This window comes from Sceloporus undulatus, chromosome 7, assembly GCF_019175285.1.
Source record: "Sceloporus undulatus isolate JIND9_A2432 ecotype Alabama chromosome 7, SceUnd_v1.1, whole genome shotgun sequence".
Classification (NCBI taxonomy): Eukaryota; Metazoa; Chordata; class Lepidosauria; order Squamata; family Phrynosomatidae; genus Sceloporus; species Sceloporus undulatus.
Genome location: NC_056528.1, coordinates 13754896 through 13771492, shown reverse-complemented (window position 1 = coordinate 13771492; position 16597 = coordinate 13754896). Strand labels below are relative to the sequence as shown.

At 43.9% G+C, this 16597-nt stretch overlaps 1 protein-coding gene across 1 annotated transcript in view; it reads right to left on the bottom strand.

Moving 5' to 3' along the window:
• COL27A1 (collagen type XXVII alpha 1 chain) overlaps window positions 1-16597 on the bottom strand; it is a 103589-nt gene that overhangs the window by 63810 nt on the left and 23182 nt on the right. The window contains exons 6-12 of the mRNA XM_042479175.1: window positions 16473-16526; window positions 15822-15875; window positions 12073-12117; window positions 11715-11768; window positions 7654-7698; window positions 2953-3006; window positions 1742-1786 (exon numbers count right to left, since the gene is read on the bottom strand). Coding sequence (XP_042335109.1) covers window positions 1742-1786; window positions 2953-3006; window positions 7654-7698; window positions 11715-11768; window positions 12073-12117; window positions 15822-15875; window positions 16473-16526 — 351 coding nt within the window. The remainder of the gene's footprint in view (window positions 1-1741; window positions 1787-2952; window positions 3007-7653; window positions 7699-11714; window positions 11769-12072; window positions 12118-15821; window positions 15876-16472; window positions 16527-16597) is intronic.

Sequence of the window (16597 nt, the reverse complement as noted above, 5' to 3'; positions counted from 1 at the left end):
GGTGCTACAAGAGATCTTTGCCTCTATCTTTAAAACTGACTTGCAAACTGAAAGTAACTGGGTTCCTCAAGGGACGAAGTGGCTGTTTGCTGTGTGCCTTCGAGTTGTTTCCAACTTATGGCTCTCTTAAAATCCAGGCTAAAATCTAAAGTGGATTCACCATCCCCACTGACATGGCATCCACCGGCTACCACCGATACAGAGATCAGTTCTGAAATATTTGTTTTAGACGACATTAATAGCACATTGTAACTTGGCATTCTAGTTACACATGGTTTTATATAAATAGATTCTTTCTTTTAAAAAAAAAAGCACACACACCAAGGAAGAGAGAGAAAATCCTGACTTAAGCAAGAGATATTTGCAAAGAGAGAATCCACACCAATTCCCAAAGGTTGGCGGCGGAGTGGTGAGGGAGGGAGGGAGAGGCGTCCATGTGTTTAAAAACCCGAAAACGAACACGGTAATTTTTAGCAGAGAAGGGTTTCTGAATGGAATATTGCAAAAGCCAAAGCAACAGCTGGAAAACGTTCAGCGCTCAGGCACATTGTATGTGAAATCATGTCAAAAAATAAAACCCCTGACCAGAGCTCCATACTTAACAACCGTTGCCTTGTTTAGTTTACGTTCGAGTCAAAGATTTTCTCCAATCTTTTTTTTTTATTATTATTATTTTAAAAAAAACAGTTTTATAGAAATGAGCTCAAGATGCCTTTGGTGTGACCATTTGGCCACTGCCATTGGCAGATGGGACCGTTTCCCTCCACAGACACACACTGATCCTTTCTATCCCATAGAATATACAGAACATAGGAGAGAGATTTATTCTCATGTGCTGTTTATTGTGAGAAAGACCAACAGAAAACTGCTACCAGGGCAAAATGGGAGAGGAAAAGGGAGGAAATGGTGCATTGTCCAATATGTGGGTGTTTTGCAGTGGAAGATGTTCTGTCGGATACCTATAGCATATATATGTATGTATGTATGTATGTATGTATATGTATATGTATATGTATGTATGTCTTTCCCTGGCTTTCCTTCCATCAAAAGCATCTTAGGAAGTAGACTGAAATCTAGGAAAGCTCATACTGCCAACTTCTTCCTTTCAGTGAGTCTCAAAAGTGCTACAAGATCTCTCTACTCCACAGACTAACATGGCTATATCTTAATTCAAAGAGCAGAAAACCATTATATTCTGTAATAGGTGAGAAGACAGAGAGAAAAATGATATGTATGTCTGATCTTGGAAGCTAAAGCAGGGTCAACTCCATTTAGTACTTGGCTGGGAGACCATCAATGAATACCTGGTAATATAGGATCTATTTCAGAAGAAGGAACTGGCAAAAGCACCACTGAGTCTTCCTTGCCTAAGAAAACCCTATGAAAGTCATGAGTTTGCCATAGGCTTACACAAAAACTCTCCCCCAACCCCTCATAAATCAACATCTCCTTCCAAATACTTTCCTTTCCCCCGTTTCCCCTTCAAAATGGTGCCCGGAAGCGACCCTAATTGTGAGCAACTATGGGCATGCCATTTATGAATTAAGTGTCCTTCACACGCCTTTTCCTTGGCCGAACACAATACAAAGACAAACCCATAGCTAAAAATTCAACTCACGTTCCTCCAAACATGCGCCACCTTTCCAGCCCGCATCCCACACCCGCCGCCACCGTTCCTTCATCCCTTTCTTATCATTTAGGTTGAGCAAAAGTCTGCATAATAGACGAAGAAAAACTTTACCGGCCTACCCATCTTGCCCCTCTTCCCAGGAACTCCGGGGACCCCCTGAAAAAGAAAAGCAGAAAGAAAGGGGGGAATATTATTATTATTTGGGGAAAGGAAAGAAAAACTGGAGACTGATTCTGTACATGGCGACAGCTGCGAGACTACAATACGCATCAAAATGGAAAAGCAAAGAATTACCTATGGATCAAGATTGGCTGATACTACTACTACTATGGCTGATACTACTACTTCTACTGCTACTATTACTACTACTACTACTACTACTACTGAACTACAAATTTGAATGCAACAAAGGTTAAGAGCCATGAACACATGAGTCTCCATATGTGGCAAACCTCCATGGTGATGGCATGGACTATCTTCCTAAGCAAAAAAGGATTCCTATTTCCTAGAGCGATTCCAGCCACCCATTTAGGATGACCAAGAGTGGACTTTCCTTTGGCTTGACCCCTCAGTTTACCACTGACATCATCACCACCATCACCATCTCTCTCTCTCTCTTTTGTTTAAGGATTCAAAAAGAAATGTGAAATGGCAATTTCCTCTACCTCCTTCTCTTTATAGCCCAAACCACAAAAGAGGAAATACTGCAGGAAGTGGAGAACATAAAGCAAAAGAGGTGCATTTCACCAGGGAAAGCAATGGCAGCTGGTCCCCATGTGAGTGGAGCAGGAGCTATCCAGGGTGCCAAACTCTAGCTACAAACCAGGTTCAGCACTTGGACAACACCTTCAGAATTATCCAAAACTTGGAGCAGATTTTTTGTGGGTTTGTCGGGCTCTCTGGCCATGTTCTAGAAGAGTTTTTTCCTGACATTTCGCCAGCATCTGTGGCTGGCATCTTCAGAGAATGCTAGCATGGAAGACAGTTGGGTATACTGTGTAATACACAGGTCGGCATGTATATTTGCTTACACACATGTTCTATATATACACACAGACACAAACACACCCAACTCCCTTCCATGTCAGCATTCTCTGAAGATGCCAGCCACAGATGCTGGCGAAATGTCAGCAAAACTTGGAGCAGAATAAACTCTTCTAGACCATGGCCACAGCCTGAAAAACCCACAAAAAACTATGGGTGCCAGCCATGAAAGCCTTTGATTTCACATTGGAACAGATTCACCAACCCATGGAATATGTGAGCCACCAGCCATCACTGGCCAAAGAATAAGAAGACCAAGATGCCCAAAAAATACTCACTCGTTCTCCATCGGCACCGGGCAGCCCAAACAATCCTGGTAGACCAATGTATCCCTGTGGAAGTGGAGGGAGGAAGAAACAAATAGGGTTTTGTCTTCTCTGAAGAGGTGGGGAGAGAGAGAGGTGTAAGGCTGGATAATGGGATTGCTGTCCCTCAGGATCGAGTAGAGCGTCCTCCAGCGGTGGGTCCAGGCAAGGTGGCAGCCGTGACGAAATAAACCTTGAGGCAAGTGTATATGCCCATGGACTGCATGGTGCTGGCTCCCACGATGTAGTCCAAGGGCACATACCCCCACGCCAGGGATGGTGAGGCCTCCGGGAAGGAAGGTGCCCGCCAGCCGGGACGGAGAAAAAGGGGCCTTACCTGGGGCTGGTTCAGAAGCACACCTGGGAGGAAATGCAGCTTGGGTCCAAGTTAACAACAAGTCATATTCATTGGACTGGCATCCTGACCTCACCAGAGAAAAAAGCCCAAAGACCTGAAGGAGCCATGAAGACAACCTGGACACACTCTGGGTGTCTTGGTCTACAGTTCCCATCAGCCCTGACCAGCACACCTACAGCGACTGGAATTGATGGGAGTTGTGGTCAAAGTTCAAGTGACGTGGCTGTTCGAACTACAATTCCCAGGACCCCCCAGCCTGCCAGTAGCCATGCTGGCTGGGGTATTCTGTGAGCTGTAGTGCTTCAAATTCAAAGCTGGTGAACACATCCAAAAGGTGGTGTTGGTTGGTATGAATCCCCCTCACGCCAACCTTACAGGTCAGAGTCATACCCCATAACTACATGGGTTCCTATAACTCATAGGAACCTGGAACCCATAGACCCTTTATATCTATCCTTAATAGGCTCTCCCTATCCAGTTGCAAGCTGACTCCTTCCGCACTAAGGTTGGAGTTACGGAGAGGAGAAGGAAAATGAGAACAAATTCCATCATTGGCATTTTCACCTTCTTCCAGATCTTCCCCTTTTCAGCTGACTTCCATCCTCACCCCTTGTTCACATCCCCACCCAACAACTCACAATATCAGTCCCATAGTCTGTGCTTGAGGGAGATCCACCCAGTTCTTTGGCACATGAGGCTCAGTGTGAGCCAAGGTATGCTACTCCAAAAAAATAATGCCATGAAAACACATCCAGGTTAGGCTTCTGCAATGAACCCTGACTTGAAGTTGCCCTACAGTGATTCCCAAACTCTGGTCTTCCAGATGTTTTGGACTTCGGCTTCCAGAATCCCAAACCATTGGTCAAGATGGCTGAGGATGTTGGGAGCTGAAGTCCAAAAACCCTGGAAGGTCAGAGTTTGGGAACCACTTCAGAAGATGCTTCAGGAAGTTCAACTAATAGGGGACACAAGCAAATCCTTTAGCCCAGTGCTTCTGTTAGGGACTGGCACCATATTTTTGCCTACAGAACATGATCATTTCTGTCTTTCCTGGAAATCCATCACAGACCAGCAGCTAATGTCTTGCAAACCAATGATAATGGTCCACGAAGCATCATTTTGAAAAGCACCGCTCTAGTTGACATTAGCCCACTAACCCTGCCTCTCTTTTTAGAAACTAGCTCACAAGTCACTCTGCTGATAGTATCACACACCAAAAGAAATGTTACTGGTTTTTCTGTGTCGGCCGTTAGGAGAAAACTTTGGCCGCTGTGCTAATGGCTGAACCCAAGGGCCAAATCGTCACACAACAAACAAGAAACGATCATTTGGCAAATCGGTCAGTTAATGCAATCCAAAAGCCAGAGGAAACCTTGTGACTGTTGGAACGATGATTTAGCCTTGCTCCTCCTGCGCGGGAATGCCTTTGTCTTCTCCTCCAGCCTCAAATGGAAATAAAAAATGTACAGCTGAGAGTACAGACTCCCTTATCACAGCCATTTTTTGGATATCAAACAGCTGATTTGCACCCTTCCCAGCACCTCCTCCATGCGCGCTCTTCTCTCTCTCTATGTCTGTCTTTTGCATTCAGGAATGAAAACTGCTGATGGGGGGTCAACCTTTGTTTATCTCTTGCAATTTTCCTGGTGAAGAGAGCCAGCTGGTAGCAGTTATGGCTCATAAGGAAAAAGAGAGCATGACAAAGACGGGAGGCAGATTTATTGGCTCAGAGGAGCGTCACTGTGATTTATAGTTTGCAGCCAGAGAGTAGGAGGCGGTGGCGGAGGAGTAAGATCCGTGCATCTTCAGAAACCTCCCCTAGACAGGAAATCCAAAAGAGGTTCGCATTCTCTTATATTTTTTTGCACGTGATTTTAAAACGCAGGCCCATCTGGCTCAAAAATGGAAAGGTCTAAACAAAATCAAGTCTCCAGAGTTTATAAACTCCAGGCTGATTTCCAAAATTCCTACTGAGATAGCGCCGTAAGAGGTTAACCCAACAATGCGTGGAAGCATTTAAGATCTTCGTATCTCTTCGTCTGGAAATACAGTTGGCCCTCCACCTTTGCAGCTCCAAATTTTGCAGATTCTATTATTTGCGGTTTTGATTTTATTCTCTCTAGGAATCTCTAAGTCCTCCAGCGCAATTTTGCCGGAGGTTGACCATAGAGTTGTGCTGGAGAGCCATGATGGAATGTTATGGAAATCTGGGAACCATAGTCTTCTGAGACATTTAGCCTTCCCTGTTAGAAAGTTCAGGTGCCGCAACAAACTACATATCCCAGGATTCCACATTACTCAACAATTAAAGTGGTGTCAACGTGGATTATTTCCACAGATGCAGCCAAGATTCAACACTTTTAAAATCTGGGGAAAGCCTGCAAGCACCTTGCTAACTAGCGCATGATTCTTTGGTACTTTGGCACTTCACATTGTATTTGATGCTTTTATTATTACAAGCAGTCTCTTAAAATTACTCTATGATATTTTTATTCTGCACTGTTTGGAGCGCTTTGCCAAAAAGATGTTTATATTTAAACTGCAAAAGCAAAAAAATATATAAAAAGAAAGGGACAAACAAACCACCAAAATGGTACCGGAAGCATCCAAAACTGAGGATTCCTAGGGAATTGGCACAGAGGTTTTCTAAATTATGATATCCATCTGCTTCTTCAGAGGTTTTCTTCCTAGTCTAATTCTACAATGAGCCATCGGGAATCATGTTTTCGAGACATCAGCCTCAGGATTTAGGAAGACCTAACATTGCAATATTATTCCAGCCTTCGTCTTCCTCTGTCTGTTCCCTGAACGATTGACAGTCAGAGTGTGGTTGCCTAGTTCTCGAAACTAGACTCAAATGTCTAGAAATAAAACTTTCCACCGCCGAACAATGAGGGAGAGGAGAGCTTGCTTGCCCTTGATACCGAGAATGATTACTCTGCAGAGAACTGGCCAAGAGTTTGCGGCTGCTTCCTTCTGCAACAGCTGCTGGCAGGCCAAGGAAAGGACAAAGCAGATCGGTTCCAGCTGTTCTTCATTCGGGAAAGCAGGGCTGAGGAGCAAATCTCGCCTCTACAGAGAGCAGTCCTTCTTCCTCCACATGCTTTGATGGAGGAGGAGGAGGAGCGGTTACAGTACTGGAACTATGAATAACTAAACCTAGGTTTAAAACTCTACTCCAACACGAACATTTGCTGCGGCACTTTGGTTCTCATCTGTCCCATTCCAGCCCCATGAAGATACAAAACCTAGAAACCGGGAAGTGTGCTGCTTCCAGTTCTTGGAAAGTCTGATCATTGTTATTTAGGGGGAAATGCAGAAATAGCTTGTGGATGTCTCACAAACCGCCTCTGCCCTTTGACAATCCTTCTCTCCTTCCATGAGGTCTGGAAACTTGCTGCTCTTACAATTGTGCTGGAGGACCTGGAGATTCCTGGAGATACCATTTCCTTAGGTATTTGTAGGTCTTCTGGCACACTATGGTCAACATCTGCCAGATGTTGGCCATAGAGTTGTGCTGGAAGATCTGGAGTTTCCTAAAGATACCACTTTGATAGGTATTTGCAGCTCCTCCAGCATGATTCTATGGTTGACATCTGCCAGATGTTGACCACAGAGTTGCACTAGAGCAGTGATGGCGAACCTATGGCACGCGTGCCAGAGGTGGCACTCAGAGCCCTCTCTGTGGGCACACGTACCATCGTCCCAACACAGACTTCACTAGAGTTTGTCATTAGAAATCCAGAGGTACATGGCACTTTGCGATAAATAAGTGGGGTTTGGGTTGCAGTTTGGGCACTCGGTCTCTAAAAGGTTCTCCACCACTGCACTAGAGGATGCAGTGATTCCTACAGAGAGGAAACAAATAGGCACCCCTAACCCTGGCGAATGTGGTAGCCCCATAAAAGTGATTTCTTGCAGAGAAATAAGCAAATCTGGAATGGAGCAAGTTAACCCAGGCAAGCAAGAGGGGTTTCAGCCTTTTGTCTGCTGCTTTTTAACACACAGTTAAATCTCCCTTCAATCTGCCCTTGGGGTGCATTAGGACGAAACAGACACTACAAGCAAAAAGCAACCTGGAGAGTGAAGCCGTCTGGACTAGGAAAAATGTCCAGCAAGGAAAAAGCAAAGCACTTCTCCTCTGCTTTCCCTCCTAACTCTGGACTGACTCCTCTCCAGGGTGTTTTTTGTTTTTTTTGTTGGAAACTGAGCCGCTGCCGTTGGGTTACTTTACACACTTGTTGCGCATTTTGGACAAGGAAAAGCCTTGGTGGCCGATGGCAAAGTGGCAAGGCAAAGAACTGGCTCTTACTTACCCGGCTGCCTTTTGGACCAGGTTCCCCTATGGGTCCAGGTAAACCCTGAAACACAAGAGGAGAGAAACAAAAACAAAACAAGAGACAGATAAATGTGGAGCTGTTATAAATGCTTTTTCTCACTTCTGCACGCTGTGCCAAAGTGGAGGCTTTGCTCTCTCAAAAGCGGGAGCGAGTCCAAGAGACGGCTAGGAAGGAATGGAAGAGGGGAAAGAAGTAATAATAATAATAATAATAATAATAATAATAATAATAGTGATGATGCCGATAACAACAGCAGCAACAACAAATGTTCAACAAATAAATAAATTTCCTAATAGTGGCAAGAATGTGATTCAGCAGAAATCTGGATTTCGGAGAAGGGAGTTTGTTTCAAACTCACTCCAGAATAGCTGAGCAAACACACCGGAAATAGCATTTCAAATCAAAAAGTACAGATGAACAAAGATTTAGGCTGCACCGCACTGCAGAAATAATCCAGTTTGGCACTGCTTTAAATACCATGGCTCAATGCTATGGGATTTGTAGTTTTGTGAGCTCTTTAGATTGCTCTGTCAGAGAATTCTGGTGTCACGAAAAAGCTACAAATCCCAGGATTTCATATGATGGAGGCATGGCAGTTAAAGCGGCGTCAAACTGGGTTATTTTTGCAGTGCTGATGCAATGCTGGGAGGGGGAGATACTACAACTTCCAGAATCTCCCTCGTCTTCTTTTCCCTCACTGAGTCATCCGAGTGCAAACAAGTTTTGCAATCTGAGCTCAGTTTGCAGCAATGGAAATAAGCTGAGAACAAAGGGAGAAAGTGGGAAAAGGAGAGAGGAAACTAGGACATTTTAAAAGCAGCTGAAAAAGTGGGATGGCAGAAAGCAAACTTCTGGGTTGCATTTCCAGCCCGTTTTCAGAGGAAAACGTTGCGATTCAGCCTGCATTTTCACAAAGTCCCTGCTATGGTTTTCTCCGCCTGCTTTAGGAATTCATTTTGAACATATTGCCTAAGGACTAGAAACTTGTAAAAAGCTCAACCTTTTAATTCAGAAGGCTGGATAGTATACGCTAGACTGGAAATAGGGCCGACGAAAGGCAAGTGAAAAAGATGAACTGAGCTCCAAGTTGCAGTCAGGCAGCCTTGAAATTATCACTTTTCTCCTTATTATTTTTCAAAAAGACTTCTGCGGTTATTTCCTTTTTGCCAGAAGCCGGATGGAATTTTGTCTGTTTCGTAAATGAAGTCAAACGGCTTGTCTCCGACACATACCTTTTTGCAAAAAGCAACCTAGTGTCCGGTTGTGCTCTTTTTTGGCTCAAGCGTCCTTGTTTGTTTGTGTGTTTTGCAGTACCATCGGTCCAAAGTTAACACGTTTTGGATTCCGATCTGATCCATGAGCCAAAAAGAAGCCAACGCCTCCACCTTTTCCGTAGCTTTGCAAAAGCCAACACCAGCTGAGAGAAGTAACAAGTAGTAAAAAACCTAGTCGGGAAAGTAAACATACCCAAGTTGGGAGAATTTGGTATATAGACAGCTGGGTTGTGTTGGCCCCAAGAGATTTAAAGGGAAAATACAGAGCTTCATGCAGCTTCTTCTATGAGCAAAAGAAGCATGCAAAAGCGCAGGGTTTAACAAAATTCCTCATCAAACCAAATGGGAAAATGGAGGGTCTTACTTCTTCCCCAATCTTTGTCGTTGTTGTGTGCTTTCAAGTCATTTCTGACTTATGGTGACCCTAAAGTAAAACTATTCTAGGGTTTTCTTGGAAAGATTTGTTCAGAGGAGGTTTGCCATTGCCATCCTCTGAAGCTGAGAGAGTGTCACCACTTCCAGTATTCTCCAAGCAAGATGTCTACTGTCCATACAAATTGGGAGATTTTGGGAAATGTCACCTTCCTATGACCCAAAAAAAGTAGCTTTCCATTCTAGATGAGAAACTGACAATGAAAGCTTCAGTAGCAAAGGGAGAAATATTCCAACTGTGGAGTCTGCTTATCTTTGTAGAAATATTGGAATTTGCTCATATCCCAAGTTTCTGCTTTAAGGATAGTTCAAGGCCCATCATTCGCACACAAGACTTCTTGGCATGAGACTTCATGATACTTTTTTTTTGCCAAAAAAATTAAAAGAACGCTTTATATAAAACTATTTTGAAGCAGGGTGTTCAAAATGAGACAGTACTTTTGTGATACAATGTTCGTGCAAACTATGATTTTTAAAAATGTAATCAAATATTATATAGTTTTTTGTGGGTTTTTCAGGCTATGTGGCCATGTTCTAGAAGAGTTTGTTCCTGACGTTTCACCAGCATCTGTGGCTTTGGCATCTTCAGAGAATGCTGGCATGGAAGAGGTGTGTGTGTGTGTGTGTGTGTGTGTGTGTGTCACGCACACACACACACACACACACACACACACACAGTGCGCCCACGTCATATGCAGGCACACAGTGCGCCATATGTGGGTGCACCATACGCAGCTTTCAGCATACGTTCAAAGCTGCTAGGGAGCCCGCGGAGTGCAATGTGTGGCACATCCCATTAAGAATAATTAAGCGTGCACCCATGGCATGTGCGAGCCACTGTGCCACCGCGCCATGCATGAGCTCCATTATTTCCAATGGGGCTCGAGCATACACTTTTTTATGCGGGGGGGGGGTCCAGAACGGATCCCCCGCGTAAAAAAGAGCACACTGTGTGTGTGTGTGTGAGAGAGAGAGAGAGTGTGTGTGTGTGTACTGTTTGAACCAACTCTTTCTCTCACACAACCAGATTTCCAACTTAAAATAGAATCCCGAAGCCTACATTTGGAGTCCTGAAGAGAAAAAATGGCCGCCTGAGGGAAACTTTTCATCCCTCTGGGGCAATTTTTTACCATTGCAGCAAAGCCTGGCTTTCACAAAACATTTATTTATACATTTTATATCATGTTTCAGACAACTTTTACCTCAGGATTTTTAGTTTCTCCACAGCAATGTGACAGAAATAAACAAAGCCAAGGTTCAAGCCCACGAATGAAGTATAAACAAAGTCACACATGATATCTAGCCAGCAAAATGTCAGGAATGAACTCTTCTAGAACATGGCCACAGAGCCCGAAAAAACCACAAAACACCATGGATGCCGGCCATGAAAGCCTTTAACTTCAAATAATCAAATATTTCTAAAACACACCCCAAAGTATCCGGTCCAACTTCTGGTCTTGTATATTGAAAAGCGGCAACAAGTAAATGGTGGTGAATCTACTTTGTATTTACATCTGAATTTTAAAACAACTATCCAAATTGCTGAAGCCATTTGAAGGCTTGGGTTTAGCATATCAGATTCCCCTTTCCAGGTTCAAACTAAAACCCAAAGCAGATTCAGTGCCACTTCTTGGACTATCTCTGGGCTATCTTTTATTATAATATGAAAGCTATGAACCCTTAAGTTACACAAAAAAATAAAGGAAGATGAAGCTGTTACTGTTGACTTTGGTTGGGGAACAGCATGGCACAGGCGACTGCCCATGCCAGCCTCCCCAAATGCCAAGGATAAATCTGCCCTTCCTCAAAAAAATAAAATAAAGCCTTCTCAAAGATGGCGTCATATCCTCCCTTATAAAGAAGAGGAAGTGCAACCACTTGTGCAATAGGATGTTGCTTGAGCAGAGTGCACCGAATGCACTTGGATTTTGGGGTCATTAAGATTCATTTACTTTGCAAAAAGCCTGCTCTTCTTAGAAATGAATTCTGCTAGGAGCATTGTTTTGTTGCTGGAATTCCCCAGTTATAGCCACCTGCATCTCTTTCTTTTTATAAAAGCATCCCATGAAGTTCATCTATGGGAATTTTTGTGAAGTGCGCCTCTGTCTCAGAATTTACCATCGCACCATGGTCTGTACAATGCACACAAAAAAGAAGCTAGGCTAGGACCCATTTCACTGAAAGGCTGGGTATTCTTGGTGCAGAGAATGAAGGCGATGAAGATTGCAGACCCGTGAAGGCTGCAATTGTGGGGCACAGAAGTTGTCCTCTACCTGTGTTTTCCCCCTTCCCATCCCAATGCTGTGCACAGCACAGAAAGATTTACTGCACCTGCCTGCCAGGATAACCTTTGGCACCTGGGTTTCCATCGGGTCCCCGTTCGCCCTGTCCAGAAAACAGAAAATTCAGGGTCAGGGTCAGAATTGAGCACAAACAAGCCATTGCAATAATCACATTGCATTCATCATTAACAATATCTCTGCACAAGGAATGCTCTTTCCTCTGCAAATTTTGCATAGAGTCCCAAACTGAAAAGTCCAGGAGTCTCCTTATCAGGGTTTCCCAGCACTTAAGAAACACATCTGTGATCGTTTTAAAATATATTTTGATCATATTTGATTATATTTCCCCATCCCTAGCCACATGACACTCTCATAAAAGGTCTCAACAAAGCAAAAAAATGACTTGCCTGATCTCCAGGATGACCGGATGGGCCTGGATATCCTTTTTGACCCTGTTCAAAATAATCAAAATACAAGTTAATGAGTTGTTGTTCTTGTTAAAGTGTTTCCAAAACACTAGTGAAAATACAATGTCCCCAAGCAGACATACCATGGAGATCGTGAGGATGCTTGGGACCAGAGGCGCTTTGGGTTTCAGATTATTTTGGAACAGCTGTAGTTGCATATATGTACATAAAGAGATATCTAAGAGGTGGCACCCAAGTCTAAACAGAAAATTCATTTATATTTATATAAAGGTATATATGAATATATACACCAGGTGTACGTATATATGCATGTCTCTCTATATATACAGTATATATACACACACATAGCTGAAGGTAATTATATACAACTATTTTAAAACAATTTTGTGCATGAAACAGAATCTGTGGATACTGAACCACCGGAAAACAAAGGTGCCGCTACATCGGCCATGTATGAAAACAAGTTTTGGGGTTTGGGAATATTTCAGATTTTCGGATAAGGGAAACTAAACCTGTAGATCAGCGATTCCCAAACTTTGGTCCTACAGGCTTTTGGACTTCAGCTCCCAGAAGCCCCAGCCATCTTGGCCAACAGTTAGGAATTCTGGGAGCTAATGTCCAAAATATCTAGAGAACCAAAGTTTGGGGATCCCTGCTGCAGAAGGTTTCAGGTGAGACACTTAATCTTCCATCCTTCCTTCTCCTACATCTTTGTAAGAGAAAGGGCAGTCTGGAGAGACTGCAATGCCAACGACCACAAAAGCATCCTTGTGGGTCCCCATACAACTCTGGCGTCACACTTTGCCCATCTCCAAAGACAGCAGCCATCCCAATTCAACCCATTAGAGTCAAAGTGACAGGCTGACATGCTTTTGCAGGAAAGGGAGAATGCAACGGTGACGAAAGCAATGGAGTCCTGTGCGCCTGCCAAGCACGAACGGCAACCACCCCAATGCAAGCCTCCTTTAATGGGGAGCTGAAAGCATTCCAGCTCCTGTTTGAGATCCAAAAAAGTACTTTACATTTCTGACAGCGCCGCAACAGGATCAGAGGCAGCAAAAAAAAAGCCATAGCCGAGCATATATTGCGTGCTTCAGAGAGTATCAGATGTCGGCAACCCTTCAAGAAGACAATCTGGGTCCTTCAGCTCTATGAGGAGCCATTAGAGGATCAGAGGAGGCCCACAAAGCCACAAAACCATCTGGCCTGGTTTTTCCTGGCCAACTGTGCCATTACTGCAACCACAACTGGCTCTTTGGCATTGCCTTCAGATTGGCCAGGATCCTGATGTTGGCTGTGGCTTTCTCGCTCTTCTTCGCTGAGACCGTCGATCTGTCTTTCTTTCTCCAACGTCTGTTCTTTGTTTTACGTAACCAGACTTCGGCCATTTTCTGTGCAAAGCAAACCAATCCAACACTAATTGATGACAGCGCCTCAAACCAGTTGGCCAACGAATGGGCTAGTTTTACAGCCGATGGTCAACAAGCAACGCTTATGCTTCTTCAGGGCGGAAACTAGAAGTCCATGCTAGTTGGGGATGATGGGAGTTGTAGTTCAACACATCAGGAGGCATGACTTCCATCTCATGCATTGTGCCAAATCTTATACAGTGGGCCCTTGGTATCTGTTGGAGTTTGGTTACAGGACCCCCTTGTAGATACCAAAATTTGTGGATGCTCAAGTCCCATTATATACATTGGAAGTAAAATGGTGTCCTTTATATAAAAATGACTAAAATCAAGGTTTGCTTTTTTTGGAATTTATATATTTTTGGAATATTTTCATTGAATCAGTGGATGTGGAGGACCAAATGAACTTCAGGGAGACATCTTGTTCACTGAGCATGTATTCCATGAGCTACAGGAGTTGTGATTAATTTTTACCAGATGAAACATCCATGTTGGGTTTTTTACCTTAAGATTTTCCAAGGCTGGCTCATGTGCTGGTTCATGCATCCATGCAGACCCCCCTCCCAACCCACCAAAGTTCAGGCACATGGGAAGAACGGTTTCTGGAAAACTCTGGTCCGACATCCATACTGAGAACGGCTGCTCAGCCAAAACCACGAATTGCCCTCCCCGTCTGAAACATTTAAAAAGGTCTCCCTACTTGTTTGGTCAGCTGTTTCATATACTTTGCAAAAAGACGGACGAGGATTGTGGGGTAAAACCCAAAATAGGAACAGCCAACCCGCCAGTGGGACCGATGCCCTGGGAAACCATGCGGTGGACATACCTTTTGGTGTGAACTATGGCACAAAACAAGAGCATGTGGCTTCTTCCATGCACATATAAGCTTTTTAAAAAGTGTCTCTAACTCAGAAAAGTTAAGAAATTGAAAGATCCAAGGAAAACATCGCTGAGGTAGCAGAAAGAACATGCCAGCATCCTCCTTTTCCGGCATGTGTCCTCTATTCCTGCCTTCTGTCCAGGAGGAATTTCAAAACATCCTCCATTTTGAGTATGACTCTCCGCATCAGGGTTTCTCAAAACTCAAGAAGCCAATTTTTCAACCATTTTTGACTATGTTTTAATCATCTTTCCATACCGACCCGTAATACTTCTTTCCAGACTTGCCATCTGACTGCTGTACCTCACCATAGTTCTCCCCAAACTTCCCCTAAAACTATTTAACTTCATAACCATTGTCTATCAGCCATTTAAGTCCTATTTTCTCCTTTGCCCCTCTGTGGCAGATTACTTTTTCTAATGCTGCCTTGCGTTCAGTCAACTGGCTTCCAGGATTATTTGGCCATTTCCCTAAAAACATGCAGGCAAACAGAGAAGCTTGTATATTCAGCTCAAGGTGTTTTCAGTGGGGCTGTGCCAACAGAGGATCTTTTTTCCCTCTCTCCAAAAAAATATTTTTCCAACAGCTTTCTCTCCCCACTTTTTTTTTTAAATTAGGAACCTAATAAAATACAGCTTCCATTTAAAGGATCTGTTTGGCAACCTCTCCCTCTTTCCACCTTTTTTTGGTGGAACTGCCATTGCCCAACCTTCATCCCATTGACCATTTGCCACCATATCTCCATTCACTGAAGCCACAGAAGAAGAAATTGGATCACTATTGATTACAGTCACCCCTCCACATTCGTGGGTTAAGCTTTTGTGGATTTGATTATTAGCAAAATTGACTAATATGTCCTCTCTAGGCATTTGTAGGTCTTACAGCACCATTCTATGGTCAACTTCTACCAAACGTTTGCATTGGAGGACCTATAAGTGCCTATAGAAGTGTTCCACAGATTAAAATAAAATAAAATAATGGGGCTATATGCATGGTTTTCCACTTTCAGGGGGCTACTGCACCCCTAACCTTTGCAAAAGTTGCAGTCCAATTGTACGGCCTTCCTGGAGCCACTTCTTGGGCTGCATCCGCACAGCAGAAACCACTTTAACTGCCATGGCTCAGTGATATGGATTTCTAGTATCCATAATTCCTTGTGGCACCAGAGCACTGATAGAGAAGGCTAAATGTCTCACAAAACTACACTTCCCAGAATTCCATATCACTGAGCCATGGCAGTTAAAGTGGTCTCAAAGTGCATTAATTCTGCAGTGCAAATGCAGCCTTGGATTAACATGTGAGTCAAGGAAGCCAATTACAGTCAGGAATAGTGCAGACTAGAGACACCATTGCTCCACCAGAGGTTCCTCTTATGAGAAGTTCCCATATTGATAAATCTCATTTATTCTTGACAAAAGTCAACCATAAAGCGCACTTACCTTTCTGCCCGATGGTCCAGGAAGCCCACTCAACCCAGGTAAACCCACATGGCCCTGGAACAAGAAGGTAAAAAATGTAAGTTGAGGGGGGGGGGAATGGACTTGTCTGGCCTTCTTTAGTCCTCCTGATGTTTTGGACTTCAGTTTCTTTAGTATCTGACTATTGGTCAATTTGGCTGTGGCTTCTGGGACCTGAAGTCCAAAACACCTGGAGGCCCAAAAGTTGGGAAGCACTGGCCCAGAGCAATGGTTCCCCAGCTCTGTTCCTCTAGGTGTTTTGGACCTCCCAGAAGCCCCAACCAGCTTGGCCAGCAATCAAGAATCCTGGGAACAGAAGTCCAAAGCATCTGGAAGACTAAAGTTTGGGAACTACTGGCCTAGAGAGATGGTGGGGTCTCCTTCTCTGGATGTCTCCAAAAAGAGGCTGGAGAGGAGAGCTACCTGCTGGGGATGCTTTAGCTGGAGATCTTACATTGAGCAAGAAGTTGGACTTGATGACCCATGAGGTCCCTTCCAACTCCGTGATTCAATGGCTCCATCAGCCATAAAGGAGCTGCATGCCAGAAGTGCCTACTTTACTTGCTTCTTGCAAGCTGGTGAGTAGATGTTCAGAGACCACTGGTGTTCAAGCAACAACAAAGGCAGGCTTACCTTCTGTCCGTTCCATGCTTTTCCAGGTGACAAACCTGGATCACCTTTTTGGCCCTGGAACAGAGAAGGAAAACTTAGGTGACCTTCCAACAAAAGCTATAATTTATTGAGTAGATGTCAGTAAG